The sequence below is a fragment of the Accipiter gentilis genome, chromosome 10, assembly GCF_929443795.1.
Source record: "Accipiter gentilis chromosome 10, bAccGen1.1, whole genome shotgun sequence".
NCBI lineage: Eukaryota > Metazoa > Chordata > Aves > Accipitriformes > Accipitridae > Astur > Astur gentilis.
In genome coordinates this window covers 27,933,108-27,959,808 of record NC_064889.1, presented here as the reverse complement: position 1 = coordinate 27,959,808, position 26,701 = coordinate 27,933,108, and the positions used below count along the sequence as shown (strand labels likewise).

The 26,701-nt window shown below is 47.0% G+C and overlaps 1 protein-coding gene across 2 annotated transcripts in view; it reads right to left on the bottom strand.

Annotated features, from left to right (window-relative positions):
• The window catches only part of DNAH9 (dynein axonemal heavy chain 9), a 209,030-nt gene that overhangs the window by 157,206 nt on the left and 25,123 nt on the right, over positions 1-26,701 (bottom strand). The window contains exons 14-30 of one of the 2 annotated variants that reach the window (XM_049812524.1): positions 26,309-26,550; positions 23,198-23,333; positions 21,918-22,114; positions 21,401-21,825; positions 19,508-19,730; positions 17,013-17,179; positions 15,776-16,646; positions 13,689-13,819; positions 12,427-12,553; positions 9,341-9,493; positions 8,219-8,344; positions 7,304-7,543; positions 6,040-6,200; positions 4,771-4,927; positions 3,826-3,930; positions 558-715; positions 102-240 (exon numbers count right to left, since the gene is read on the bottom strand). In XM_049812524.1, coding sequence (XP_049668481.1) covers positions 102-240; positions 558-715; positions 3,826-3,930; positions 4,771-4,927; positions 6,040-6,200; positions 7,304-7,543; positions 8,219-8,344; positions 9,341-9,493; positions 12,427-12,553; positions 13,689-13,819; positions 15,776-16,646; positions 17,013-17,179; positions 19,508-19,730; positions 21,401-21,825; positions 21,918-22,114; positions 23,198-23,333; positions 26,309-26,550 — 3,758 coding nt within the window. Of the gene's footprint in view, positions 1-101; positions 241-557; positions 716-3,825; positions 3,931-4,770; positions 4,928-6,039; positions 6,201-7,303; positions 7,544-8,218; positions 8,345-9,340; positions 9,494-12,426; positions 12,554-13,688; positions 13,820-15,775; positions 16,647-17,012; positions 17,180-19,507; positions 19,731-21,400; positions 21,826-21,917; positions 22,115-23,197; positions 23,334-26,308; positions 26,551-26,701 lie in introns of those variants that run through there. The other variant, XM_049812523.1, reaches the window with a different exon arrangement.

Genomic DNA, 26,701 nt, shown 5'->3' with positions numbered 1-26,701 from the left:
GTGAAGCTTTAGCCATGAAGTCAGTGGCAGAGTGCCATGTTCCTGCTGATTTTGGAGATCAACAGGCTTCATTGTAACTGCAACCCCAGAAGCAGGCTCACCTGCTTGGACAGGAGCTCTTTGCAGAGTTGGTACAGGGTAATGAACTTCCTGGCTAACACCCGGGCCTCGATGAATCCCTCAGCCACCAACATAATTTCACAGATCAGCTCAAAGTCTGGCACAACCATTGCACATGGCCTAAAAAGACAAGCAAGAAAAGACTGCAGAACAAGTATTTCTTGACTACAGGTCTTAGGGGCAGTGGATCTGTGGCTTTATCTTCCAGGTCTTCTCCAGTGAGCCAGGTCACACACTGCCTTTCCCATCGCAAGGGACAGAGCTCCTTTGCCCTGACTGTGCATTCCCAGACCCAGGCTTGTTGTGCAAGGCTGAAACTATCTGCAAGACTCCGATGCAAGTGAATTCCCCAAGGAAATATAGTCAAGCCTGGATATTCCAAAAGACAATTTATGCCAGTCTTATAATACAGGTCACAAACCTTGACCTGCACTCACCTGAAGAGAGCTTTTAAATTCTCAGGTAGCTCAGTTCGCCCTGCATAACCAGGGTTCATGGTGATGAAAATGCCTACTGAGGGAACTAAGTTAATGTCTTCTCCAAGAAAACTGAAGGATTTCTTCTTTTCCCGTATTGCATCCTGCACACTCTTCACCTAGACACAAAGACAGTGTTATAGTATTGGTGTTCAGTTATGGAAAACACACCAGACAACAGTGCTACCTTCGTTACACTTGGCCCCATGTTGACTGGGGCTTATCACTGTTTTGTTTGGGTTTTTTTATTGACTATATAAAGCTTTATACGCTGTTTGGAGTAAATCTGTATGGCAATATCAATCTCCCATCATAATCGAAATCTGACAAACCAGAAAAGAGAGCTGAAGAGACTGGGCAGTCAAACTGCAAAGAAGTTGCAAGAATTTGCCCCATTGCTCTGTAAGACAATGCTCACAATGTTGAGGAAGAGCAGCTCAGGAGAAGGAAATGCCTCCAAAGCTGCCTGCATCTCACCTTGGCTTTTGACATCACCTGTGGGACACTTCTCACCACATCTCACAGCAAAAACACCACCAAAGGCAAAATCATCACTTTGAACTTCCCAATCTAGCAGGAGACTAGATACCTGAGATGAGATGCAGGGCTGTCCAGGCATCCACAACACAGCCAACACCCAAATGCAGTCCCAAGAGTCTGACCCAATACAGGCCCCTGATTCCCTCCACCCACCTTCACCTCTCCCCACACACCACTGCTCTTCATGACAGCCCCAAACCCTCCTGTGCCTGCTCTGTTCCTTGATTAGGCCCAGAAAAGGAGCAGCATTTCCCAATAAACTTAGCCTCAGCTCAATTGCAAACTGATCGCTTGATATTGCTATGAAAGATTTTGGGACATCAGATGCTTAATTTAAAACCAAAACCACAAGGCAGAAGCTGTAAGACCTCCCTTGACACCTTCACTCACTAATATTGTATTGGCTTTTATATTTGCCTGATTGCAGCTTTGTTCTTCTCATTCCTCACCTTCCGAAGAGAGCAAGTTTATTAAAGCTAGATCACCTTCTTGCAAACAACACTTCAGCGAAGGAGAAATCTCTCTATATTCACTACTCTAACCTTACTGCTGTTTGCCATCTTAAAGTTAAGCAATTAATCGAATTTTTCTCTGTAAGGAACCATATCGACATTAGCTGCATGACTAAGACAGCCAATTAAACATCGCCATGGTTACACTCTTAATAGCAGCCAGGAGACATGATGATGGAATGACAGCCGTGCTGCTTTCTTCAGATGCTGCGCTCCAGCCAGGAGCGAGGGAATCATTAGCAGTTGAGTCATATCTGGGCTTCTTTTGTTCAGCTTCCCTTTTTATTTTAAGATCCTCAAAGACTTTTTTTCAATGACAACTTTCAACTAGAACCTGACGGAAGAGAAATTGAGAGGGAACGATACATAAACTCCTGTACCCGCCTGGGGCTTCTTTGGGACATCGCATAAAGTACCAATTATGAGTGAGAGAGAGATGAGAAGAGTGAGGAGTTCATGGAGGGGTTCAGAACAATGTCTTTGACTGAAACATTTACAGAAGTGTAGAAACTTCTGGGTTCTACATCTTCCGTTCTGCAATACCAAGCCCAAAACGGGGTCTAGGGAGAATTCAGCACCTCAGTCAGACACTGGGATTCTAAAACCTGCACTCAGCTGACACTTCGGTCCAGAAGAACTTAGATACTTTGGCACCTCAGTTTTCAGCACTGAAGTCTCCCAAGGCTCAAAACTTTCAGTTCTGCCCATGCCAGAGTTGTCTCAGTCTGGACAGTGCAGTTGAGCACCCCCCCTCCACTCAAACTCCCCTGCTAGCTGGATTTACCTGGCATTTTCAGAAGATACCAATGAGATTTAGGATCTGGACAACATCCAGACACAGCTCTCCTTCAAAGCAAGGGCCAGAAGCGGTAGCAGAGCCTGCTCTCATCCTGCTGCCCTGTGGTTATACCTGGGCTGCCCAAGATTTCAGCCCCTGCCAGAAGGGATTCACACCCGCAGGACTTACCCTGGGTGCCCCCTCAACCACCCACTGGGCAGGCATGAGCAGGGTACAGAGCCCCTCCCCTCCTGCAATCCTTTCCCCTGTGTAAAATATTTCCAGATTTCCTCATGAGCTAGTAAGAGGAAGGGAAGGAGAAGGAAAATTATATATAGGAGGAGGTAGATTATATATAAGCACAAGAGAACAGGACTCTCTAGCCTGATGGGGAGGGGAGTCTCTTTTCCAGCCTTTCTCCAAGGGCTGCTGCTGTGCTTCATATGGGACTCACCAATAAAATGCACTTAACGGTTAAACTACGGAGGAGATGATAAATCATTCTACAGGGAAAACACCTATGTATAGCTGGGCACAGCTCAAATGGCTCTCTCCTAGGTTCAATCCCAGGCTGTCAGGGTAACCTAGGCAAGCATGTAAGCAAGGGCAGCAGATCTGCTGCAGGTTCCAGTTATCAAGTGTCATCCAGCTGACACCGGCTTTCAGGAGCACTGTGCTGCACCCACAGGGCTGCATGCATTCCTCCTAGGAATTATACCACTCGGCTGGGAATACCCTCCAAAGCTATTTCACAGAGCTCTCTTTATAGACACTGGAATTAAATCTACAGCCACATGAAAAGAGAAGGAAGAAAAGAAGACTGCACAGTCTTGGTGACAGGTAAGCATTAAGAAAATTAATTCTGAATGTTTTCCTATTTGTTGAATATGACACATAACCTGTGCCTCACTGGAGGCAATAAGCAACACCCAACAGTCCAGCAGGCCATGGATCTGCCCCAGACACCACCCTTCCCCTCCATGAAAATTTTTCCCTACATGGCAAGCTGAGTAGCCATAATTCAAGGCAGCTCTCCTCCCTAAAATGATATGCTGCAATTATCTCACACCATATTAATGACATGAGTGTCTTCCTCAGGAGGAACAGGTACAGAGCCACAGTGTACACTGATCTGGGAAAAGATGCTGTAAAGAATTGCCTCAACAGAAATGTTGTAACTGGGCAAAGGAAAGAAGTGACAAAAACATTTGCAGCACATTACTGCTACATATTGTCAGTGCTGTGATATTTGTGTGATTAATCTTGGTATATAATCCCTCACCTGCCTACACAGGGAACTGAAACCAGAAACATGTACTTTCCCTATTTATCCTTCCTCTAAAGGCTGCAGCATGGTTTTGCCTTGTTTGTATTTATTTACGTGTGTTTCTCCACTTACCTGTACAGCAACCACAGAAAGGACCTCAACTGAGATCCTGTTAAATTCATCAAAACAGCCCCAGGCTCCTGTCTGGGCAAGGCCTTTGTAAATATTCCCACAAGACTGAAAAAAATAAAAAAAAAATTACTAAGAGTGAAATCACAAATGGAATCAACTCCAGAAAAAAATGGATTTTATTTCCCAGCCTGTTTATTTATAGCAATTTACAGTCTATTGTGGGTATTTAGAAAAGTGCATGGAAACAGCAGGCACAACTCAATTATAATATTTATAGCTCTGCACAGTTTGCCACTTGATTTGCTAATTGCACTTTCTCGATATATCTGTGCATTAGTTTCATTTAAAGGTCACCTGTGCTGAATTACTGACAGCCCCACTTCCTGGGAGAGCCCATAAGCTGAATAAAATATGATCTGAGGCTACCAAAATCACTGTACTGTGCCAGACCAGCAGAGAGCAAGACTCAGCCTAACAATTCAGCATTCTGCAGTGGCTGAAGGCTCACCACATTTTGGCCTTATTCTGGGAGAGGATCCTCAGAAAACCGGGACAGGTCCCTTCCCATGCCAGGGTCTGTCAGCCTGCGAGCACGCCAAGAAATGACCAGAGTCAAAGTATCAGCACAGCCTCGGTCTCAACTGAACAGGCCAAAAGTTTTGAAGCATTTCACATGGAATCTAACTCCAGAATGGAAGGGAAAGGCGTAATGAGGCAGAGAGCACAGTTCAAGTCTCTGCTTCCTGAAGAACCTTGTGCAAGTCTTAGAGAAGAAAAGGGAGGAGGAGAAAAAGGTGCTTAGCAGAAAGGAACATAGCAGGGATTTGAGGAGAGGTGATGGATCAAAGCGATCTCAGCTGGATTACTCTCATCCTTCAGGTTTCATTGGGCCCCGTGCATCCCCAGCCCCACACGACAGCACTGCAGCCGAGGTGGGAGTAGTACCTTGTAGTCCATCTGCTCGGAGCAGTTAAACACATACACCATGATGCCCAGGGCTCGCCCCAAATCTTTTGTAGTCTCTGTCTTGCCAGTGCCTGCAGGGCCCGCAGGTGCTCCGCTCATGGTTAGGTGCAGCGACTGGGTCAGGGTGATGTAACATCTTTTGCAGTGAAGGATGAAGAAAAAAGGAAAGATACTAAGACTTGGTCCAACAGGTCACTGTTTGGCTGCAGAAAAATGGCACTAGGGCAATGCACTCAGGAGACCCTATCTTCTGAAAAGCTGTACATAAGCAGGGTGCATATCTAAGCTAAAGTCCTCTTGGGCATTAATTACCACTTCTGCCCAGCTGTGTTTTCTCCAGGAGATACTTGTCTTCCACTGGGCTCTGCTCAACCTCTTCACATCCAGGTTGTACTTTCTTTGGATCCTCATACCACTCATTGATATTGGATATGTCCCAGGTAGTACGAGAAAAGGTCTATTTTTCTGAAAGACCTTCCTCTTGCTTCCCAGTGCTCCTCCCAGTGCCCAGCCCAAAGGATCCCATTCCCCATTAACTGACAGAAACCTGCTTAGATGGCCTATGAATGATCCCACTCAATGCTGCAGCAAGCCCCAAAGCTTCTCCATCATGCTGATGATGGACACCAGGGAGGTGTCCACATGTGGGTGTCTATACTCCCTGTATAAGCCACAGAGCTGTAGTCAATATGGCCAACAAAACCTGATAATGCATGGGGGCTTGGCTCAGCTGACTAACACGGGTGACTAGAGCCAACTGAGATCCTCCTGGTTACTGAAATGTCACATAGAGTGGAAAGATATGACAAGGGGTCCACAGGAGACTTGCACGCTTCTAGACTGGCAGTTGGAAGCCAGGTGGGACAATGCAGAGCATCTCAAGTCACCCCAGGTGTCCCCATTGAGACAACTGAATGAAGTGGTAGATGTCTACTTTAAGATAGGATGAAAGCTTTCTACACTCACCAACTCTTTGGGGTGTGGATATCTTTCGCACAGGCAGACACCCACAAGTGAGTGTCTTAATCAGTGAGCTGAATCTCACCCCAAGATCTCAGGCACAGATACCCCAGAGGGTAACACCATCAAATCACAAACCAGGTGAGAGAGCTCTGTCACTGGATTGCTGGGACACAGAGGAAGAACAAGAGGGATGTGGGTGTCCAAACTAAATCCATCTTTTGTTGGCAGCTGTTTCTCTAATTGCATGGCAAAGCCCAGCTATGATGATGTTTCCCGTGGACTTACCTGTCGGTCAGTGGAGTGATCACAAGCCGAGGGGTATTGCCAAGGTATTCATAGGAGTACAGAAACTGGGCATCACAGATGTTGGCAAAGCAGTGCCGTTCCTCATCCGACCATCTGTGCCGGAGCTGTGACAGCCAAATGAACGCCTGGGCATTGTCCACCTGCAACGCACCCACAAGCACCATCACAGGAAGGCCAGGGATGCCAGGCACACACAGCTCAGGTGACAAAATGGTGACTGCAGTGAAGTTTTCATTAGGCATGGACTGGTCCTCACTGTAAAGGCAGGTGTGGTGAGAAAGGTCACCTCCCTATAATGTGGTGAGAAATGTCACCTCCCCACCTCCCATCAGTAGACAGTAGGAACCAAATTAGTAACCACATTGGTCAGAGAGGAAAAAGTGAACGCCCAAGAGAAAGAGGAGCACAAAGAGACTCCTGAAGAGGAGATTTAAGAAGCAGCAAGCCGTGAAGAGGCTCTTACAATGCAAACAGAGTGAGAGAAGGAGCAGAGACTGTCTAGACAAGCAAGGGGCCACAGACAGCACCAGGGAAACAGGCTGGGGACAGGGGGACAGGGATAGCCATGGCCAGCGCTCTGCACAACCAGCAGGCAGGCCCAGCAGATGGACTACTTCACCACAAACTGGGCCAAGGAACCACCAAGCCCAGCTGGGCCTTGAAGCCAAAAACACTGTGAGCAGCCTGGCTGCCTCCAAGAAGACACAGATGCAGGTAAAGCCACAATCCAGCACACTCAGGGCACCTTCCCACCCACCTGCAGGGCTGGACACTTGACACAGTGTCAAGGCCAGGGGAGTGGGGTGGGAGCGGTGTGCAGGAGGACAAAGGAGTCCCAACACAGTCCCTGTGGCCCCACACCAGACCAAGGAGGCTACAAAAAGCCCAAATGTTATTTCTTACTATCTAAAGACATAACTGAGACTTCATCCAGCAGCCTCCCAACACAACGCCATCATCCACCAACGTGTGCCTTGGCAAAAGGACACAGGGCCACACTGTCTCTCCTGGTGTGAATGTGGCAAGTACAAGCCCCTTGGTGTTGCCTGGCTGTGATACAGGACAGCACTGCAGGCTTAAGGTGCCTTTCTGCTCCTTACTGGAAACATTGTAGAAGTAAATTTAGTTGTGTTATCTCCCACTGAGACAGGCAGTGATCTGAATGGCCTGTGGTTGGTCTATCGGTCCTGTAACCCCTGCTCCAACACCCAGCACAGGACCATGTTGAGCTGCGAACACAAACCTTCTGCGCTATCATCTTTGCCACCACGTCCCGAGCATGGACATCAATGGTGCATATAGTCATGATTTTCTGCCTGTCACACTTGGAGAGCTGCCCAATCAGCATGGTAACGAGGGTGTTCAGCTGGGTCACTTGCTTCTTGTGATATTCCTTCATCGCGTTCTCGTAGCCTTCCTCCACCCTGGCGAAGGCAATCCCAACCTCGGTTGTCCACCAGATTTGGGTGCAGGAAAGAGCCACCTAGGGAAATGGGATGGCTCAGTATCAGGGAAAACACCAGAGCTTCTTTACGTTCAAGAGTGTCTGATCCACAGGGAGATCAAGGATGAAGTATCCGTGACATGAAATTAAGTATGTTTTCATACAGTAGTCACAGCAGAGAGGACAACAGGGATCTGCCCCATGACATTCCTTTAAAACATCATATCAGCAGTAGACATATTTAGCCGCTACTTATTAGTAAATCAGCACCTTTCACATGCCTGGCACAACAGAGGAGGAAGAGCTGCAGCCCATGGGGCTGTCAGAGGTGCATCTGAGGGGCTCTTTTTTCTCATTAGGCCTCACCACTTTGTTTTTCTGCTGTACCTCTCTCTCCTCTGGGTGTACAGACTTCCCATCACCCATGGGGTGCAGCAGGAACTGCCCAAGTCCCCAAGCTCTGTAAGCCAGCCAAGAGCATATCATCCCTGGAGCCCCAATCAGAGCATGTTGCTCAGCCTGGGAACTCCATCAGGAGATTACCAGGATAAAGGACAACTCATCCTTCCTCCCTCCTGGACAGCACAGCGGAGGCCAGAAACATCCCCATCTACAGCTATAGGCCATTACTGAAAGAAGGGAACTGAAGGGGAAGCCAAGAGCTGCCTTTCCCACATGCCGGCCTGAGTGGACATGAGGAGCAAAGGCAGATACCTGGGCAGGATAGTCAAAGAGCCATTGTTCCCTCGGCTTCTCCTCGTAAGCCATGACGGCTTCTGTCATCTCATCTCTCACAGTAGCCCTCATGCTGTCTAGTACATGATTCAGCCAGACCTCAACCTGGAGAAAAGATTAAATCACAGTAACATATTTGCTCTTCTTAATCACCTGTGGTAATTACTGAAGATAGGGAATGGGAAAAGCATCTCAACTCTTGACCTTAACAAGCCTCACAGCCTCCTTCAGACTGGGTGGATTTAGCCAATTCTGGTACTGCAGGATTAGCAACTATTTCCAGACACCAAGAATACAAGGCATATTTTTCTTGAACTCCAGCTACAGGAGAAACCAAAACATACTCTCTCTACTCATGAGTAATTTGGTTCAGTGTGTTCCACCTCCAGACCATGACAGAATCACTCATGGGACTTGGGCACAATCTGCCAGCAGCAAGAGGAAGCTGCTGCCAAACTTGGGAACACAATTCCTGCTGAATTTAGTATTTCCAAAGTCCTCACTGAGAAGATAGTTTAAATGCAGCAAGCTCCATCACCGGGGAGCTCAGTAGCTGGTAGTACGTACTTTAGCTTCCTCTAATAGTCCATAGAGAAAGGTGCAACTACAGGGACAGATAAGCTGAGCAGTAGCTTGAGTCTTACATTTTGTACTTATCCTATGAAAGAAGGAAGATTTGGAAAACAGGAAGAAATGCCTTCTCTTTCAAAAGATACCCACACAGAGGTACTATGGAAGAGCTTAGTCTGTTTTCAATCTGCATCCCCTCCCTTACCAAGGATATTTGTAACGAGCTGTAAGACTAACCTTCAAAACGTGAGAAAAATTCTAATAAAAAAAACTAGTTAGAAAAAGGCCACAGCTCTCTCTCCCAGAGTGGACTATGACATCTATGCCCCACCTTAGTAAGGACCTATCCAGAGTGGGACCAAGGACTCTGGAGTAAGGAGGAATTAAATTACACACTACCTCTTCCAGCCTTTCTCATGCATAAAGGAAGAGTAGTGAAGCTCTATGGTGTCTTAGCAACAGATGCCCACACAAGGGGCAGGAAAGCAGACTCCACTGGGCAGTTTTGATAAACAAGGTCTTCCCTCTCACCTGCCCGCTGCAGTCACAGGGTTCACTGAAGCTGACATATTCTTCCTCTCTACTGTACATTCCCAGGCCAACCCTGGTTGGCTTTTGCTCAGAGTCCAGCTGAAATTTCATCTTGGCCACATTGTCAAAGAGTTTGGAAAGATGACGTTGCACCTGCAAAAGGAATTGTATAAAAAAAGCAACTGAGACAGGACAAGCAGAATGGAGATCACCATACATGTCAGAGGCATAATTGTGTTGACAAAGCATGATCTTGAACATCTTGGTAGCACCACACCTTCTCGTACATGGCCAGGATACTGCCAACGCAAGCATCTTGCTGTCTCTCCCAGTACTTCCACCTACTTCTACATCATTTAGAAAACAGACATGCCTTCATAGATCATATTTCTCCATTGGGAAATCTCCCATACAGAGCAAGAGCACAGAAAACATTCAAGCATTGTATGACCTCCTAGCCCAAATTTCTCTACATGTAGTGATGAGAGGTCTCTAGCCATTGCTCTACCTCATCCTATTCTCAGCACACTGTGGAGTTTTCTTCACTATGAACCTTCCTGTTTTTTCACTACTAGAAATCAATTCTGTGCCAGTGAGAAGTCCTGAATTCTCCTCCATGGAGAAGACAGACCTTTATTTCTGCCCAAGACCCATGATAAACAGCTCAACTGCCCATGCCTCCTACGAAACACCCATCTTGACCAAAAGCGCTCTTCCAGAAGGAGAAGAATAATTCAGTCCTTTCACGTTCACACCCAGCTGAGTTTGAAAAGCCAGGAGGGAGATGCTAGCATCACTGCTGCAGGCTCTCAACATCAGCACCTTCCTGCTCGGAGCTGAGCAGGTCACCAATGCTCCAGATCACTACATAACACACAAATACATCACTGCATGTGTCACATACCACTGCAAACAAAGGCAGCCTTCTCCCAGGACTGACATTCCGATGGCAAGGGTCAGCTCACAAAGTAGTCCCAGAAAGAAGCTGCCTCTCTCAATGACAGCCAGAGACAGGGGGGTGGACAGACTCCCATGGGTGCAATGAGAAATGAGAACAGCCCATGATGCATGATGCTCTAATGCTTTCACAGAAAGACAGGTGGACTTGTCCATTTAATTCTGACTCACTGACTTGCAAAGGATTACAACACTCCTTCTCTCAAACTATCCTGCAGGTGGATATAGCTCAGTGGTCTTCTTATGCACATTCAAGTAGGGCCAAATCCTGGAAGGTGCTAAGTACCTCCGAGAAGCAAAAGGCACTCAGCACCCCGCCTGGTAAGCATATCTCCTTTCAAATCTTAAGTAAACCATATAAACCTTTTCTTATGTCTAGAAGTTTCTGCTCACAAATCCCCACTGTCCATTCCCAGACCCTGGCCAGTCTGCAGGGCTTTGGACATACCCCAGCACTTAGTGCAGTCCTGCCGCCAGAGCCCTGAGCACACCCGAATCTGCACAAGTTCAATACCCAGTTCAAGAAGATAATATCATTGTGTATTTAATCCTCCTTTAGGAATGATCAGACTTTGAAACTACAGCGGAAAGGCTGAGACCATATCCATGTATGAGCCTACTTGACATTTACTTTGATTTTACTGCAAATAGTTTTGAATAACAGAAAACACCAGGAATTTCTTCTTACTCCGCAGAGCATTTCAACACAGTATCTTTTCTTTTCTTTTCTTCCTGTGGTTTTTTTTCTCTCTATTTTAAGTATCAATCAACTATGTATTTATGATACTCTGCGGGCTGAAATCACCCAGCAGCAGAAACAGATATGACCAGTGTTAAAGTTTAGAGGCAAACAACAGCACTTCCAAATGCACATGCAAACCTGCTCCATTCATGTGCTCACTTGAACGACGAAAATGATGAAAAGCTTAAAGAGGGTGAGATTACTCGCTACTGAAAGATGGAATAAGGAACTCATTCCTTATCCAACACTCTCCATTTGCTGTGAACATTTTCATTGGTTGTACATACCAACCTCAGGATAAATGATGCATCCCAAACAACACCAGCCAGAGCACAGCTTTGCCAGGCAAAGTGGCCAAGGTTTCCTGACAGCAACACCTGTAGCATTAATAATCAACCCTAATGCTGCTATGCTCTGTATCGAAAAACATCTTCAGGACTGAATCCTCTGAACTCTGGGAGATAGGAAGTGTCTGTGCTCCTCTGGGCCATGGGGGGAAGAGCACAGTGAAGCCATTTCCTAAAACAGGAAGGTTACTACAAGTTCCTCCACAGGATGATCCAGTAATCCACCAAAGTCAACAGGCAGAATGGTATATTTGGTGTGATTTCCCCATGCCTGGCATTCAGGCACTGTCCCTAGAAACCCAGCCTGGAGAGGAGAAACCTTCTCAGTCAGAGGGCACAGAAGCCCAGGGCAGGAGGTGAGATGCCCAGCCTGGCCTCTGAGCTGCACAGGGGTGGATGGCAACCCAAGAGATCTACTTGCTTGCCTTGGCCATAGCCACTGTCTGACTACCAGTTGTCTTACCTCTTTCAGGTTGTGCTCTTCTATCCCCCTATAATCAGGACATCCCAAAGGCCTTTGTATGGGGGAAAGAAGAAGTGGCTGACTAGCAAATGCCTCTTCTGCCTAAAAGAAGGGAACTCTCCAAGCCATCAGTTGTCAACATTTCCATATTTGAATGCCCAGTCTGTGGCTCTTTCAACAGCAGATGCTGTTTGGTGACATCCCAGGTTGGGGATCCAAGGTCAGCAAGTTTTGGCTGAGATCCTCAAGAAAAGATGGTTTCCTCCAACCTCACTGTACCCCAGCAGAAACAAAACCAGTGTGTTTATCGCACCAGAAACAGCTCTACCCTGTGCTATGCTTTTAGAACCATCTGCAAGTATCACCAGGGTTAGATCAGACAACATACAGTGCACATGTTGCCTTTCGAAGATGACAGATGAAGGCCAGCTGTAAAAGAATTATTATTAATCCAAGTGAGGGTGGGAGAAAAAGCACTCAAGAAAGGAAAAGCTACAGGAGAGTCCCAAGACAGCATCTTCCACCATGACATTACTGACAGCTGGAAAATGCAAAGGTGATGCAGTACAAGGCTTACCAGCTGTGGGTTGGTGCCATTGGAAAGAATATCCAATAAATCTGCAGAAGAAATGAAGTAAAATCTGGGAAAGGCCAACCTCTTCATGTCCAAATATTCAGCCAAAGCCTTCTCACACAGAGACAACCTGGGGAGACAAAGTGAATAAACGGAGCCCAGGACAGGTGGGTAAATATCCTTTCAGGTTTCATGCTACACAGTTTGGGTTATCAAGCAGATTCTCCTCTACCATGGGGAAATGGCAGACATGAGCTGAGCCTGTCGGCTGGTCCTCTACAGCATTTTCCAAACAGATCAACATAGCACATAGTAACTCATAGATCTCTCTCTACTCCCAAGGGTTAAACAGCCTAAGAGTCAGAAAAGCCTCATAAAAAACAGCCAGAAACACAGGTGGAAGAAGGGGTTAGCAAGGGTTTGCAGTTTGACCCACAGTTTTAGACAAGCTCATAACTGCCACAGGTGATTTAACACTGGGATGAAAGTTTCCATAACTGCTTTTATTCTAATGAGCCACATTTTAAAGTTTGATTCAGACCTAATCCGTTTTCTGTGTTTGCGAAGACTGAAAGGAAACTTGTTTGCTCTGATCTAAAATGAATCTTTTAGTGTTTCATGCTAAACTGCTGCTGAGCTTACAAAGTTCATAAATAACATGTCCTCTGTGAGGAACATCGGCCTTATCTGATTAAAAAAATAAAATAAATCTTTATTTTAAATGGATAGTTATTACTGATGCAACAGCTATCATATTAACTTTTAAGTGTGTTCCAAGTAGACAAGCTCATATGTTAAGTGAGAAGTGTACCCATCTCAAGACACTAAGGTCTTTCTCAGAGAGTCTAGTTATACCACGTGTCAAGGGTATACATGCAGAGATAATTTTTTAAATTAAAGAACATGGGCTCAGCTCGCTGCAGATATCCCTGCTTGGACTGCTAAACAGATATTTAAGACATTGTATTTGGGGTGGCAGTGAGGTCATGTGTTATTAAAACCAGCTGAATGCTTAGCTTTGTATGTGTGCAAATCAATATTCAGGAGGAGAATTTGCACATACGCAAAGCCAGACTCCACTTTGGGGGCCTCAGGGTGATGGATCACAAATAATAAGACTTAAGAAAGGTCAGAAGTGCTGCAACTTGTGAATGCAAGGTATGTACAGTCTAGGAAGAAAGCCTTGGAGCACAGGTTAAACAAAAACTTATTACATCTGATCCCAGTCTCTGCCAAAATCCTGGGGTTTTTGAAGTTCTACCTACCTACTCTGAATGTCCTCCAGTTGTTGGGACAGACCTGGTTTATTGGTGGCCTCAATTACGTTTGGGGTTTTCTGAGCTTCATACGCCAGTTCTTTAAAATCCACATCAATCCCTTCAAAGCGTTTGGAGTCCTAAAAAGCAATAAAAGGAACACATTCACTGTAAAACACTGATTTTGTGCTAAAAGATCCCATCCTCTGGGTGCTGTCTTTGGATTGAGGAGAAAGACAGTCTGAGGAGAGCCTCCTGTCCAGTGCAGAGGGACCCCTTCACCATTTCTGAAGGGCTCTTCCAGCCATGTACCTGAAACAAGTCTTCAATCGGGCACTTGCCATCTTCTCACTGTATCCCAAAGGGGTCATGGATAAAGTGATCCATGCAGAAGCCAATGCCTAGGACCAACCACTTTCTTGGGATTGACCTCTCCTTTGAATGTCTCCTCATAACTCTTCCTCTCCCATGTCCAGATGAAATACCAAGTTTCCCTGGCCACAGCAGCAGGAGATGTTCCCATATGGGGGAAAGGCTACCGACTCCATTTGAGTTCTCTCTTCCCCTCTTGCTACAATATAGGAGTCCCAGTGCCCATCCTTGAACTGCGTATGATTTCCTTGCAGAGGAGAGCCCTTCCTTGCCTTGAGTAAGGCCATGGAAGCCCCACATTGGCAACAGAGGAGCATGCTGACAATTAATGCTCTGCACCTACAGGGACCCTGAATTTCTGGAGTTAACAGTGAAGAATAAAAAAAGCTACGTTCAAAATGTCTCTGCTCCTCCCTTCTTCCCAGGCCAGGCCTCCCGAGTGAGCCAGGACACTGAATAAAAGTGCTCCAAGCTTTCCTAGTAACACTTCCACATTAACTTGTGTTCAGCCCCAGTAGCAAGGCTCTGTCTGGAGGGTTCAGCCCCTCCCTGCATGCAAGCTGTGTAGCCAGCTTCTGATGTGCATCCCATGCCCTACCAGCACATCCTCCCCCAGCCCTGGATGCATCCCAAGGAGGTTCAGTCTCCAGAGGCTTTGAGCTCCATCTTCTCTTCTAGGGAAAGGAAGAGGCTGCTGATTCGTGCCACCTGCCAGGCAAGTATTGAGATGCAGACAGCTGCCCAGTAGGATGCAGATTTAAATCATGATGCGATTTCATACATGCCATTAGATAGCTGTTGGATATTAACAGCTTGCTGGCACACAGTACAGCCTTTAGGGCACTGGTTATTAGCACCTGTATATATTGCCCAGTGAGGTGTGCCCAGTGCTTTCCAAAGCAGAGGGAGAAACAGTCCAAGCAGACCAGAGTGAAGGGATGGAGACAGGGTGGTCTATCATCTGGGTGTCACTGGGCTGTGCACACCCCCTCTTGGGTGTCAGTACCCCAGCAGTGCTGTCAGTGAAGCTGCACATGGATGGGGACAGCAGTGACACAGTCAACTGCAGTTCACTCATGAGTGAAAGGCAGGTTCCTCAGCACGGCTGCAAGTAGTCCAGCAGGGCCAGGAACAAGCTTGGAAGATTTTCTTAATAATCAAAGGAATCCGAAATAAGATTGGAAGCTGGACTCAAAGACACCCCTGAGGAGGTCACCAATGACAACTCTGTTCCATTTCCGAAGCAGGAGTGGGAGAACAGCTGCTCTCGCCCTTCACCAGCGCTGAAGGCAGGGAAGGGGATGCTGCCAAAGCTGCCTGGTCCAGCTCTGGTTTGATGATTTGCAATGTCTGAGTAATTATCCCGGTCCTCTTCCCTCCGAGGAAAGAGGGAACACACCTACAGCACTGAAGGAAGCCAGCAGCTTCGTGCTCAGTCTCCAGGAACTCTGTATTTGCTATGCAGTGGTGCAGGGGAGAAAATCAGCTTCTCAGCATGGCTCAAGCACAACCTACAGTACAAAAACATCCTGGGGCAGCACTAGGGAAACTACTATAGCACTAGGGAAACTACTATAGCACTAAGGGAGCCTCCAAAAAAGCAAGGCAGCGGGAGAAAAGCCCTGCTTTGGAGAACTTGGCATTACAGATAACCCTCTTTTGTATAATAGAGGCTCTTCTTCAACACTTTCCAAACAGGAAAAATAGGATTTGGGGTTTCATACCTTGGGAAGCTGTGCCCGTATATCTTCCGAGCCTATGAATATGCTCTCCAAGTGAGACCATGTATGCTGCACTTCAAACCAGAGAGAAATGACGGAGTCCACGGTGGACAGCTTCCTCTGCCATGCAGACACTTCCTCCAAGAAGAAAGCAATATATCTGGATGTCATTAAATTCTGCAGCTGCACCTGGTTGTCTTCTAAAGTTTCAATGAGTTCTTCATCTGACTTCAGCAATGGGACATTCGTCCGTGGGTGAGGCTCATACTGAAACTCCATGGTGCTCCAAGTCATTTTTAGTTCCTTCAGGACTTTCTCCATACTCATTTCTCGCACTGCTTTGTCCACAATGCCACGAACCTCATCCTCAAAGTTATGCAGGTTGAGCCTCAGGAGGTCAGCCAGCGTGGTGTCCGAGTCCATCACAAACCTCACACCCGTTGTTTGCATCAATTGATTCCAGTGTCTTTCTCTAATGGCAGGATTTTGAAGTTCTGCCACAGCTTTCAAAGCTGTCAGCATGTTCTTCACCTTGCTGTCCAGCCCGGTGAAAGCATCCCATGCTCTCATTTCCTTATCCAAATTCCGAATCTCTCTTGCAAACTTTCTACACTCCAGATCCATATTTTCCACATTAATATCCACCCATTTGGTGGTCTGCCAGTCATCAAGGCTAGTGTTCACAAGGGAGATCATATCCCAAAGCTCTTTGAGAAGACACAGCTCCCTTCTGCACTGCTTCAGTTGTTTATAATCTGGCACCATGACTTCAAACAGACCAGCTGATTCATAAATCGAGGTCATAGCTGACTCCATTTGTTTAATCTCAATGTGCTTTGCATCCAGCAGTTGATAAGGCTTTTCAGTGTCAAACCTAGAAAGAAATGTTTATTCTTCATAAGTGATATTGTAACAACTTCTAAAGAAAACATAAAACAAACAGTGCCTGTAAGAGACAAAGCAGAGATGAAACGTCTATAGTACACATTGATGGTAGAGCCACATGGCACTACTGACGCCACCTTAAAGCAATATTGTGCACTCAGCATCCAAATGCAATCTCTTGCTAACACTGGACAGTGTTCCCACAGACAAAACAGCCCAGGTACAACAGATACAACACTGTAAGAAGGTAGGAAATGTATGCAAGGGCTCGAGCATATGTCCTCAGGACATTCGGAGATGATCCCATAAAGCATTTTTCCCTCAGGGCTTCTCTGATGCTGTAATTTGCCCATACCTGAACGGTGCTTCTTTCCAAAATCGCTCTCTGAATCTGTGCTGCTCAACATCAAATGCCGCACAGCTCTTGCGCAGAACCGTCATTTCATTTGCCTGCAGAGGAGCCACATGCTGTTTCACAGCTATCGCCAGCTTCTTTATATTGTTCCATTTTTCTGGCAGCTCCTGGAAGCAAAATTTAAATGCTGGTAGGCAGTATTTGCTATGCAATGCATATGATCTGTTATGGATAATCACAGAACAGGAAAAGCAACAGATTCCATGTCTAAAACTGTAAGGAAGTTTTGTTGTGATGCAAAGGCTAAACACACAATTTGGGATAAAACTTACCAGTTATTCACAATTTTGAAGACTAATGAAGACTGAGACCTTATAACTGACTGCTCTGATTGTAAAAACATGTTCAGTAACTTCAGAAGAAGGGTTCCAGACTAGATCCTGGGTTCCCAGGATAGTTCATGCTTGAGAGAGAACAGTGATCCTAACACCAAACCCAGTGGGACCCAGAGCCTGCTGGGAGTGGCTGAAGGCAGGAGGATGGGCTGTGCATGCAAGCTTATCAGATTGTCTGGCTTCCCAGAGCTAATTAAGAAACAGATCCTGGGAAACTTCCTGTCAGCTCTTAGAGCAGAAGAAGATGTTACACCAGAAGGGCTTCTACAAGGCTCTCTGAGGCAAATCCCTTCACCCTGTGTATATAATATTGGTAGTAAATAAGACTGGTTTCTTTCTCAGGTCTGCATCCAAGCTGAAAGTGTGCAGCACTGCTGACAATCCACCCTCTGTACCTGGAATTTTCTTGAAAAAGGGATTTTATTTCTTCTCACTAGGCTTCTTGGACTGTATCCTCAGCCCAAACACTGACACCAGCCAAGGGCTCTGCTGTCCTCAAGTCCCAGTACTTTGCTCTCAGAAAGCCCACTTCCCCATGTACTGTGCAAGCCTACAGGGAAGACTTTGGGTTTCTTTTCATCCCAGTTCACATAGTTGAGGACATTAATGGAGACCCACCAACACTATAGAAAGAAGGGAAATAACCTAGAGGCAGCTCTGAGGCAGCAGAGATGGCCAGAACAGGGCCAGTCCCTCCTGACGGGTCTCTTTCTGACACTTTATATTCCAGTCTCAATAGAAATCACTATCCATGACCACAGCAGGGCACACATGGAGCTGCTTCCTTGTCCTTCTCACACAAACTACCAGCTCCAGCCCATCCATCTTCACAGCCATGGAGGGAGCAGTACATGGAGGAACTTATTTCTGGTTTTCCCACCATATAAAGGAGTGAATTAATCATTCAACTACGTGCTGCTGTCACTTGCCAGAAAGAACAAAACTGTTTTGTTATCTCCTGCATCTGAATGGCTGCCCCACATCCCTCATTTCTTCTATCAGAAAAAGAAATCAGTTGTTTGAATGTACGTGTACAAACAGGCACCAAACAAGCAGGTCTTGGGCAGAGGAATTAGCAGAGCTGGGTTCCCCACAGCACCATGTTTTATGCTGGACTAAAGCTGTTGCAGCAGCCAGAGCATCCATGTAATGCAGCTGCCCTGGTTTTCAGGGAGTCTGTGGGAACCTAGGTATCTTTAGAACCCTTAACTATTCCAGATTTGGTGACCCAACCACCCACAGATCACGGTTGCACAAGCAGAAAACTAGGGGATTGCTAAACCCCACTCAGCTCCCATCCAAGCCTGCAGCAGAGAACTGGAGCCTTTGCTGCACAGGTGCATAAGGCAGGAGCATCTCCCCAAAAGCTCCTGCTTTAAACCTTGTGTTCTGCACAGACCCCTCTGCCCACAGCACCCCATGACTATAGGATATCCATCAGCAGGTAGCCACATGCTTCTCCACTGTAACATCTTGGCTGCTGCCAGTGCTTGTCTCCTGTTCCCCAAGGCTGGCTGGGCACCTCACAGTCTTTTCTAACCTCCATCTCATTGTCTCCTTTCCAGAAAAAATTTCCCAAAACCCCCTGATTCATCAGAGCCAGATGTGGAAAGGTGCCAAAGTACTTTCATAACCTGCTCCCAGTGATGTCCTCTGGGTCAAGCAGAGTTGGTCTTACAGACCCAGTGAAGGACTGAAGTCCTATGAGAAGGCAACTCCTCTGCCAACATTATCCTTCCCATCTCCACAGTTGCCAAGAACTGGCTTATTTAAAAATAATTATAATTCAACCTAATTAACAGATGTATTTGAAAATGCATTAATTTTTTTCAAGAGTAATCGCTGGGAGTTGGAGCAGGCAATTCTATGTTTTTCATACATAACAAAAGGCTTAATCTCTGCTTTAAAAGAAAAATCTCAATATAACTCCAAAATTTAGAGCTATTAAGGCACATCCTGCAATAGCAAAACACTATCCACTGAGGCCCTCTAATGACAGGGAGTGGGGTCCTAAATATTCCTGCAATGCTCTCAAGCTCACACTCTCTTTGACATCTGCTACTCAGCAAATTGGTGTGTCCACCACAAGTTTCCACCCACCTCCAGTTGCTTATAGACTTCCTCTGGCAGCTGTTGCTCATATGTCTTCAGCAGTTCAATGGTTTGCTTCAGGGGCTCAAACATGGCATCAGCAACACTATGCCTTTCTTTAACGGCTAGGAGATGACCCATAACCTCCACCAAGCCATCATAATCGCCTTTTTCAACCTTTTTGCTCAAACCTTTATCAGCAGTTTTTATGAACTCGTCAAGGTCAGCCAAGCTATATAACACAAAGCAGGAAAGCACAAAATGAGAGCAGTTCCTATTGAAATAATTATCAGCCTTATGCCAGGCAGCTGGACTGTCATGGACAGGGGAAAGGCCTGGCTAACCCTGTCCATTGCATGGCAACATGCTGAGGGCATCAGAACCATGATTCGTGCTCAAAGGAATCCACAGACGTGGTACAGCTTCCTGCAAAGAACAGATAAAAAGGTTGGGACTTCTCAGGTTGGAGAAAAGGTATCTGAGAAGGAGTATAACAGAGACTTCTGAGCTCAGGAGTCGTCTGGAGAGAGTGAGTTTGAAAGGACAGTTTTCATCTCATCTCTTCCAATGCAGGAATTCAAGATCCCCAAAAGAACCTGGCAGGTTGCAAAGCTACAACAAACAGGGATTCTTCTTCACACACTGCCTCATTTCACAGGGTAACTCCCTGCTGCAGGAGGATGCAGATGATAAAAATTCACAGCAGTTCAGAAAAGCAACTGAACGTTTGTGGGAGAAAAAAAATCCATCCAGGTCTTTAAATACAAATGCATGACCCCTGCCTCTCAAAGTCCTTGAGTTATAAATCATTAGATACAAGGAAAGTATTTGGGGGTAGTTTCCCTACCTGCTTACCATGTTCTTAATCTTGCCAGCTACTAGGCACTGTCAGCAGAGGCATGATGGTCTCCTGGATCTCTGATGCTTTTGAGCACAGTCATTCTCCTCTTCTCAAAACACTTACTTTTTAAGCGACCACTTAAATTCTGTGGATGCTGCTTGGCCAAAATGTATCCTTAAATACCTCATCTAATAAAGACTAAACTGCTGAGTCAGGAACTTCTAAATGCCCATTCTAAGCTACACAAAAACCTCTTTGCAAAGAAATTATGTAACATAATTATGGTGCTGAAAAGAACACAAGAGATCATATCATCCACCTCATGCAGCAGCCTTCACTACTACATATGTCTATAAATACTTCTTCATAAGCATCCAAGATGCTTCAGTTGCAACTACTCAAATAAATCACCTGACACATCGTCCTGCACAGACCTGGTGACTGAGCAGCTATTCAGAGCAGGAAATACATGTCAATTCAAAACTTATATCCAGAACTCCTCCTTTTTGTAACCTTGAAACTACCTCCCCATGACTGCTCATGCCAGGCAACCCGAATTACTTTTTTTTACAGAATGCACTCAAAAGAGCGATGCATTTAGAAATAGAGCAAGTATCTCATGGCATTAATGCATTTAGAAATAGAGCAAGTATCTCATGGCATTAATGCAGCTTTACTGATGGCTAATATCAAATTCAACAAAGTAAGCACAGAGCCTTAGCAGAGATTAGATTAGTTGGATCAGGATGAACGGACAAACAGACGTCCTATCTAACACCACACAGCAGGTCCCAGGAGCATTGGTTTGTGGGATGTCAATGGTACCAAGTCCATATAACTGTTTCCACTTTACACACTCAGCTGTACCGATTCCCAGTAAACACCAGGGGATGGAAGATACAGGGGATGTGATGGAGTTGGCATGCAGTATAGGCCCCCTTCTCTTGCTTCTGTATTAACCTATTGGTTATCAATGTGAAACAATAAAGCCCAGCCAAGGCAAGAGAAACCCCCTTTGTTCAGCACAGGTCCCAGGGAGAGGAGGCAGGAACGGCTCTTACCTGTGTGTGACATGGTCCATGAGATGCTGCTTGAACACCAAGCTCCACCTTTTAATCACGTTCAGCAAGGATGCCTTGAAAGGCCGAGCATCAACTTTCATCCAGCTCTGGAAGATGCTGATGGGCTCAATGCAATTCACCTCCTCATATATCTTCTCATAGGAGTCAATCTGCTCTCTGAACTGCTGCAGTGTGGGAGGCATCTCAGGGACCCCATCCTCCCCATGGGCCTCAATTTCTGCAGCAGTGAGGATGTGCCCATAGAGGAGAAACTGGCGGCAGAACTCCTTTCTGTCATCCCCATAGAGGTAGGAGTAGTGGTCGAAGGCACTGCGGTAATCGCAGCAGGCCACCATCACGGCCTGCACACGTCCCATCAGGTCACGGCGCATGTCAGCCAGATCAGCCATGTCCTCCATGTCGGCCTAGAAGAGAGGAGAAGAGAGCGCAGCGATGCAGGAGCAGCATGGTACCTCCTCACTGCCACATAGCATGAGGGAGCTCCACAGCCACGGACCTGGTAGTGGGGGAAGCCACTGTGCTCGGCCAGCCTGGGCACCAGTGATGAGATCCGGTAGATGTCATTGAGAAGACTTTCCACCATGTCATAGAAGCCATCATTTGTGCCAGGGTCCAAGGAGGGATGAAATATCAAATCTGGGATCACCAAATCCAGCTGCACCTCAAACAGGGGAGCGAGCCCTGCCTTGGGATCTGGTAGGGAAGAACAGAGATGCCAAGATCTTTTTCAAGGGGAGAAAAGTGATCTTGAGCCACCACTAACATCCCACCACAAGATGCACACATGCCCCACAGGGACACCAGGCAGGTGTGATCACAGACACCTACTCACTGGGTCCAGTGACATTGTGTCTGCACACAAGATGGAGGGGATGCTGGCAAACTAGCTGATGTTCTGGTACGCACAGGAGATACTAGAGAACAGATGAGACACACGTGAATTAAAGACCAGAAAATTTGCTGTGGAGGAAAGCCTTAAAGAGACTAGGCTCTTTAGCTAATCAAAAGGGAGTCTGAGAGCTGAACAATTACAGCACATAAGTACTTGCAGAGGAGAAAAACAACAGGAACCAAGAGGCTCTTTCATTTAGTGGAGAAAGGCACGAAAAAAAAGCAGCAACTGGAAACTGAAGCCAAATGCAAATGTGAAATTATGTGCATGTTTTTAACAAGATGGTGAAGAACTGGATGCAATTCTCCAATTCAGTGTGCCTCCACATCCAGGAGGGAAGCATTCCTGGAGATGTGATTTAGCTGGACACAAGTTACTCTCAACAGTGTGAATGAGCCTCTATGGTGGCCTTAGCCAGGAGGTCTGATTTAGTGACTCCTGAACCTATCTCATCTCTTCACTGGACTAATGCTCAGGTTTTTCTTTCATGCCTTTCATCAGCAGAACCAGCTCTTGAGACGCCCCACAAATGAAAAATTGCATCACCTTGATGCTTTGTGCATGTGAGGGTGGGAGATGGCTGATGCCCAAGCACAGACTTGGGATGACACCTCAATTTTGTCTGTCCGTTAATCCCTGCAAATGGTGCATAGTTGTCTCTATCCTTTCCCCTGAGCAATGCTTTGCTCCAGTGACTGGGGGATGGAGTCACCCACCCTGTCTGAAAGCTCTCATAGCACTTGCTGTAGACAGTGCAAGAGGCACAGCAGAAAGCCAGGAAGAAGAGAGCAACTCTTAGACATGAGGGAGAGCACAAAACAGAAACCTCCCTTTGGTGAGACTGAAGCAACCATCACAACCAGGGGAGAGGAACCAGCAGTCACCTGTGTTCTCCAGGAGGTACTTGAGCGAGCACTCAATGGCAGCGAAGAATCCGTCCAGGACTATCTCATCCACATAATCCACATAGGCCTTCCAGATATCAGATGCTGGGTCTGCAAGTAAAAGGCTCTGGTTTTCCTGGAAGAAAAAGAAGATGCCTTCAAATACAGTGGGACTGAGTCTGTCCCACAAGAGACCTGCCCACAGCTAAGGACTGATGCCAGTAAGCACATGGGTACCAGCCTCATGGAGGGATGTTGCTGCTAGTGGCATGGCCACAATTTGCTCCTTCTGTCAAGGGCTGCTTTGTTGTCTAAAACAACTCAAAATAATTGCAAGGTAAAAATGGAGTGCAGAAGAGGCTCAGCAGCTCTACGACATGTTCTCCTCCCTCTTCTCTGAGGCCACAGGGCTCAAGGGTGCTTTGCACATCTGGGGCAGGGAGCACTCAGGGGTCTCAAAGTCTCATCCCAATGCATGAAGACCCAGCCCTGGTGGTCTGCCTAATGTTACCTTGAGTGGATGAGCCCTTCAAAGTGGACTGCTTACACCTCTGTCCTACAAATGGTTATCTCAAGACCAGAGAACTTTTAAATCCAAGAAATGGTTTTTAAATAAACCACGTGAAAACACATAAAGATTGGGATCAGAAGACAAAGGTTTGGCTAACAACCTTCCGGCTCAGCTTATTGTGATCCCTTCCTCCAGGGAAGTTCCCAGTCAGGAAATTCAGGGTTTTCTGGGTCATAGGAGGGACCCATCCTATAGAACCACAAAATCATTTAGGTTGGAAAAGACCTTCAAGATCATCGAGTTCAACCATCATCCACACCCACTAAACCATGTTCTGGAGTACCCTGTCTACGCACTTTTTGAATACCTCCAGGGATGGTGACTCCACCACTTTCCTGGGCAGCCTGTTCCAATGCCTGACAACCCTCTCAGTAAATAAATTTTTTCCTGATATCTAACCTAAATCACCCTTGCCGCAACTTGAGGCCATTTCCTCTCGTCCTATCTCCAGCCACCTGACACAAGAGACCAGCACCCACCTCACTACAACCCCCCTTCAGGTAGTTGTAAAGAGCGATAAGGTCTCCCCTCAGCCTCCTCTTCTCTAAGCTAAACAGCCCCAGCTCCCTCAGCTGCTCCTCATAAGACTTGTGCTCCAGGCCCCTTACCAACTTGCCCTTCTCTGGACACGGTCCAGCACCCCAATGTCTTTCCTGTAGTGAGGGGCCCAAAACTGAACACAGGACTCAAGACACTTCCTGGGTTTAGTCTTTCCATCCCAACAAGGCCAGGCTGCGTACCCACTCCCTGCACCTTCCAGCAGCCTCCCAGGCTGTGCTGTGATCCTGTCCCCTGCCCCCTCTGAGTGGTCCTTCTCCTAAGCCTGCCAGGGTCTCTTAACACAGGCACAGTTGCAAAATAAAGGTCCAGCTTGCAGTGAGCAGAAATCAACACACACTGTCTGTTGCTGGGGGGTCAACGTTGGCAGCGTTTCATGTATGGGGGCACAGGAGAGGGTGCCATTCCCAGCGCTGACATGGCAGCTTGGCACGCATGAGAGCAGCATTGCCAGTTGGGCTCGAGTCAACCCAAAGTTGCTGCTCCCCAACTTGACACGTGATAGCTGGGTGCTTAAAGTCTCAACAGAGCAAGCCAGGGCTCTGGCCCCTTGCAGTCTCACCCCAGCTGCGTTTTGCTGACATGAGAAAAGGGGAACTTCATAGGAATGAACTCTGTGGGAATGCCTATCTGAAAGCACCCCCTCTCTTCATCATTCCCTGGCCTTATATTTGATAATGTCCCCTTGTTACTAGTGTTTTACTGAGCCTTTACTCCAGAGGCCTCATCCTGGTGAAAGAGCAATGAAAGCCAGCATCTAGCTGTCCTGCCTTCGCCTGTCGGTGCACGTACCCAAACCCTCACTGTGCTTCTCTCAGCAGCCTCGAGACTCACCTGCCCCCAGGAAGACTTGAACTACCAAGGGAAGCCCAGCAGACCAGCTCTTGGCCCCTCTGCTGCTGCTCTTCCAGGTTTGACCAGTACAACAGGACAGAGGCATGGGGACACCCCATTTTGAGCCACGGTGCCTTTCCCTCCCCAGGAGCTTCATGCTGCTTTGCAGTTGGTCCTGCCCCTGTGAGCAGCATTGGCAGTGCCACCACACCAGTGGTGCCAGCCCTCCTGCCATGACAACAACCCCATATTCTCCTTGGCCAATGTAGCAAGTACCCTGGTCTTTTGGGTGGTAGCTGGAGGTGGCTGAGCCTGTTACAGTTGTGGCAGCAGAACAACATGAGCATAGTATAATCTTCACCATGGTTTCAGTGTGCAGAGAAGGGGGTTAGAGGTCCAGGGCTGGCTGCAGATAGCAAGGTAAGGTGAGCAACAAGAACTCAGTGTCCCAGAGAGGGTCAGCTCGTTCTCTCCAGAGTCCAAGGCCAGATGGTGACCCTCAGGAGAGGGCTGGATCTAAAATCCATCTCCCTGCAGGCCAAGGTGTCGCCCCTGACATGCATTAACACCTTGCTGCAGGCAGGTTAGGAGCAGAGCTTTGGGCTTTCTCCTGGCCTGCAAAGAGGACTCTAAGCTCTGACAAAGCCACTGGAAAGCACTGAGGTTCCGGACAGCTATTCTCCTGTCACTCAGCTTCATCCTGGACTGTCAGCGTCACCTCCTGTTCCCACAGAGGGACAAGAGTCTGAAACAGAAAGGTCAGTCACAACCAGCTGCCTCTCTGTTTTTTCAGGTTAATATTTCGGAGGGGGATTTTTCCTCTGAGCAGGATCCCAAAGCCTGATGCACGGCTCCCCTCTAGTGGCTCCACAACAGCCAGGACTGGGAGCCAGGCTCCTTCACTGGGCTGTAGCTGCTCCTGTTCCTGCTCTGAACTGGGTGCCCAGCGGTGCCCAGCCAGTAGCCCCCCACCACACAGCCATACCAGCTACTCATCAAAGCTATCATTAATTAACACTGGGGAAGATTTTCAAATGAGTTAAGGGAGTTAATTTTAAGGTGAAACAGTTCTGGCATTTTCACCAGACCAGAGAGACACACAGAGCCTATGAAAAGCCAACAAATGCCCGGGGAAGGTCCCCCCTCACCTTCACCAGCAAATGAATCCTCTGCCCTGACTCTCTGACAAGGCTGTAACGCCTTTCCAGACGGTCCTGACAGTCCTCTAGGCTTAGCAGTGATTCTCTTTTACAATCTTTCCTCTCAAATATGGGCGACACCCATGACTGCACGATGGTCTGGATCTCCTCAACATTGTTTTTGGCTTTCTGTATCCTCTGTTCGAGGTCATGTACACCATACATCACCATGGAGATGTGATCCCAGACACCTGGTAAAAAATGAGATGATTGACTATTTGTTTTCAGAGTTGCTAGGCTGAGCTCTTGTGCACCCTCCTTAAGGCCAGCCTCTGACTATTTCCCTGTGGTCTCATGTATTTCTCACCCATCATTAACACATAAGACTTACCACCTTGACCA